Source organism: Acyrthosiphon pisum, chromosome A1, assembly GCF_005508785.2.
Source record: "Acyrthosiphon pisum isolate AL4f chromosome A1, pea_aphid_22Mar2018_4r6ur, whole genome shotgun sequence".
NCBI lineage: Eukaryota > Metazoa > Arthropoda > Insecta > Hemiptera > Aphididae > Acyrthosiphon > Acyrthosiphon pisum.
Genome location: NC_042494.1, coordinates 38761130 through 38765652, shown reverse-complemented (window position 1 = coordinate 38765652; position 4523 = coordinate 38761130). Strand labels below are relative to the sequence as shown.

At 25.9% G+C, this 4523-nt stretch overlaps 1 protein-coding gene across 1 annotated transcript in view; it reads right to left on the bottom strand.

Annotated features, from left to right (window-relative positions):
* The window catches only part of LOC100160198 (bestrophin-2-like), a 13637-nt gene that overhangs the window by 5864 nt on the left and 3250 nt on the right, over nt 1-4523 (bottom strand). The window contains exons 2-4 of the mRNA XM_029486217.1: nt 4104-4214; nt 3856-4027; nt 924-1292 (exon numbers count right to left, since the gene is read on the bottom strand). Coding sequence (XP_029342077.1) covers nt 924-1292; nt 3856-4027; nt 4104-4214 — 652 coding nt within the window. The remainder of the gene's footprint in view (nt 1-923; nt 1293-3855; nt 4028-4103; nt 4215-4523) is intronic.

Here is a 4523-nt window from a genome sequence, read left to right as displayed (position 1 = left end):
TCAATATTAAACTACCTTTTTAATATTTATAAGTTGTTCATAAAACGCCCATATGGCTATACATATAGATAGTAATAAATAAGTAATAATAACTACTAACTAGTTTATAAATAACACATTCAAACTATAATAATGTGAACAAAATAATTTAAGATAAATTAGAATTATTTTGTTTAATTACATGCAACCATGGTTATATAATTTAAAGATGAAAATATGTGATTATTTATTTTATATTAATGAAATAAACAAATTAACTAAAAAATGTTCGTAAAACGCGAGTTAAATGCTTTGATGTTTAGATTGCATTTCAGTAAAAAATAAAATATAGGTAGGTAGGTTTAACGTTATTAATATGATTCCTTTTTTGTTTTACCTCATGATCGTTTGAAAAGAAATATAATGTTGGTATTTGTAAATATATTTTAATATAATAATAATAAATTATAATATTGTACTATAATTTAAAATGGGTTAGAGTAGAGAGTAATAAGGTATTACACTATTAGTAAAATTCGTGAAATTAAAAATTATGAATTTATTATTCCCATTATTGTATATCAAATAAAATTGTTCATAGTTGAGTCATATATATTATTAGGTATCTTGCCATTTTTTCTACCTACAAAACACCAGTTCTTATCGTCTGTATTTATATCACATATCAGAAAATACTGTATAAAATCAATATATTTTTAAATAGTTATTTTTTTCAATCATTTATTTAATTTAAAAATTGTAAAAAAAATGAAATCATCTTATTACCTACTTATAGTACCTACCTACTTGCTTGATGAGGACTAGATTTGGATTTACTTGGAAGAGTTTTGGAGTCTAAGGCTAAGACCTTCTAGCCCTCCTTATTCGTGCCACGAGTAATAAGCTTAGGACGAAGGTATATAAAAATATTCTATTATTATTACTTGGGTGTAAACTAGTGGCACACTAATCCAATCGTAGCTTAGCAAGCTACCGCAATTCGACCGGATCTTGTTTATTTCATCAACCAATGTTTTTATTGAAAACTCATTCGTGATACGTCCCTCCTTTTTGGCTTGTGTCACAATTGTAGCGGCCCATACTAGCGGCATCCAATAATTCGGGTGACTAGTTTTGCTGTCCATTGACTCGAGTAGTGCCTTTTCGTCTGTCATTAAGAATCCCGACTCCACCAAATGATCCATTGTCGGAAATCTCTTTTTCACTGCCGGACAAATCATTGTCAAAGTCATAAGTATGCACAGGTTGGCATATCGCATTATTGTTCTTCTTATTAGTCGAGAGCGTTCGTTCTATAATTACATAAATATTTTCCTCTAACAGGGTTAAAAATAAAATATTAATAATTATAGGTATAATATTATTATTGTATATTATATTTTATATTATACGTTGTATATATATTATATTATTATAAGTGAAATTAACATTTTTTTTTTTATTTGTAGTAAAATTATTATGAAGTATAATAGGATTGAAAATGTATAAAGTTATTTATATAATATTGTATTTTATCCCGTCAATTCAATTTTAAAAAATATTAAGAAGATTCAATGTCGTGATTTTCTGTTTTTGTCTTACACATGTGCGAGTTTTAGACGTGTTTTTTGCCAAACATTCCAATTGATCTATTGAACCGATAAGAAATTTGAAAACAGATTTGAATTTGTCGTCAAGTCTACTTGAAATCGACTTTCCCACATGTTTGATATTATCCCCCAAATTCCTAAAAATGTCATATTAAAAAAGAGTATTTAAAAATTATCGTAACTTAAAATTTTTAGAGAAGTTTAAATCAATTCGCTTCATTAAATCAATTGCTATATTTGGAAAAGAACCAGTCTAAAATCTTATGTCGCGTGTGTGTTAGATAAAAACAGAAAATTATGGTATCGAATCCCTTTAATATACGAATAGAGATATGAAAAAAACCATTTAAAATTGTTTATACTCTATTATACTTTTAAAACATGAAGTGCTTTTTTCTTTTAAAAATTGTACCTTTATGTGAAATACAAAAATGTATAGTATTGCGAGGACGTATTAATGTACTATGACAAATAGTTAGTTTTCAAAGCATAAATGGGTTAGTTTTTTGTAATGCTATAGGTCCTATCCATTTAAAAATATTTATTTACGAATTCCAAAAATGATAATATTTTGTACAATACTCTAGCAGTTGTAAATTAAATAAAAATTATTTATAACACAAGCGGTTTGATAAATTTATCATATTATATTATTATACATTATACATTTATTGCGGTATATATTATATGTTGTCATCATCAGTGAAATGCGGGCGTTTAATCCTCATTTAAATTATAATATAATACAGTTTCATTATTTCACACGTCACATGTCATACAAGTAATTACAATTTTGAAATGTGTCATTCATAATAATTTAATGGTTTTATATTTTATAGATTACACGACAGTTATACACTATTTGACTCTTAAATATAAAATAAGTAATACAAATTCTACCTATATACCTACATTTTGGATTTTAAGGTAGACGGTATCATGCTTTTATTTATTGTAAATATTAATTGTATTCTTATAAATTAATTGTATTACTATGCAACTGTTATCTATATTTTATTGACCTATAATTGTTATATTAAATATGTCTATTTGGTGTATAAATAAATAATAATAATGTATCAATTGAATTGTGTATAGTTTATTATGAATACATTTTCAAACATGTTTTAAAGTTTTATAGAAAAAAATATGACATTGAATTAATATTATGTATATTTACTTGAAACTAAATATAAACACAATGGTATAACAAGTTTGTAATAATTCGATTTATGTTTCCATTACTACCTATAATATTCAAATTATTTTAATATACCCATAATAATGCATTATTCATTAATGTACCTGTAGAATATTATGTATTACAAATAAATAAATATTGTAATTATTTGTAGCTCGTATGATTTATGTATAATCATTATAATATTTTTAAAATATCTCTAAATACTTCAGAAGACAGAAAATAAGTTTTGGAAGGTTGTAATATTTATTTGTTATTTTAGATTCTGAGCGGACGAAGGAATGTATTGTATTTAAAATGTGTGTTTATTTCTGTCTGTTCTCAACATTTGAGGTAATAAAAATTCTCTAATTTTAAAAATCAGCATTTTTTCTATTATAATCGAAAATAGAATCTAGTTGGTACTTATAATAGGGAAAAATTCAAATTTTGGAAAGCGCCAAGAAAAACAAAAAAAGAGTAATTTTACCCTAAACCAATTTTTGAAAAAATTGATTTTATTTTCTTGTTGTAACTCAAAAATTAATAACTACAGACCTTTGAAATATTCACCAAATATTTATATTAGTATTTTCCATGAATGGTTTCATTTTTGAAATATTTTGACTTTTTTGGAGCTAGTTATCCTTGAGAGAGTTTTCGAATTTTATAAATTTTTTAAAAAATATTTTCGATGAAAACTTTTTCACTTTAATAAAATGATATTATAGATTATTTTTTATATGCATTTAGAGTTCAAATTTTGACAAAATTCATCAAAATTTCAAATATTCGAACTATTTTTCGGTTAGATATTCATGAAAGTTTTACTTTTCATGGCTAACATTAGAAATTTTGATAAAAGATTCCCCACAAATTGTTCTACTCTTTCAAAAAGAAAAATACATTCTCGACAACTACTGTACAATAGAGTGGTACCCACTTGTTTGCCTTTTTCACTTTTATCGTACAAGTATTTTATATGTATTTTTTTCTTCAATTACTCCAGTAAATTAATTTTATTATTTTGGATATTTGCAATAATATAATACTTAGCTAAATATAGCTAATCAGGTAGATACATACTTGCCCGATAATTAACGTGCTGACATACAAAGCCAGTGAATCTGGCCATGGTATACTTAGGTACTGATTCCACCATCGACCAACGACAACTGCAACGTAAAACCCCAACACAAATGACACAGGGATCAGATTGGTGTACATTTGACAGTGCAACGATATTTTTTCAAAAAGACTAAAACAAAATTTAAAAATGGAGGTTGAATCGATCTTATGGCAATAAATATTATACGGTTGTGGTTGTCTCTTACTCTCTTTGTGATTGTGTCAATATTATTCTGTATGTAAGACTCAACGAAAAATAACATATCGTGAACAATATCAGGTTCGGCCACAGCAGTTTGTAAATGCTGCCTTTCCAACTGAAATGTTAGTACTTAGTGTACCATAATTGGTAAAATGTATGTGTAAATAAAAAGCAGGTAAGTGGATGTCACTCTGCTGTACAGTATATTACAAGTGGGTCATTGTTTAATGGATTGTATTAGACTTGAATTCAATGATATAATATCATTGTATAAGAAAAAAGATTCCGAGCAGAGGCGGTTTGACAGTCTGGATATTTTATATTGTTATTATTTATTATATCATGTAAGTTGAATTAATATTATAATATTATAATTTTAGATTCTGAGTGGAGCGAGGAATGTATTGGTTTTACCATAGGCGTG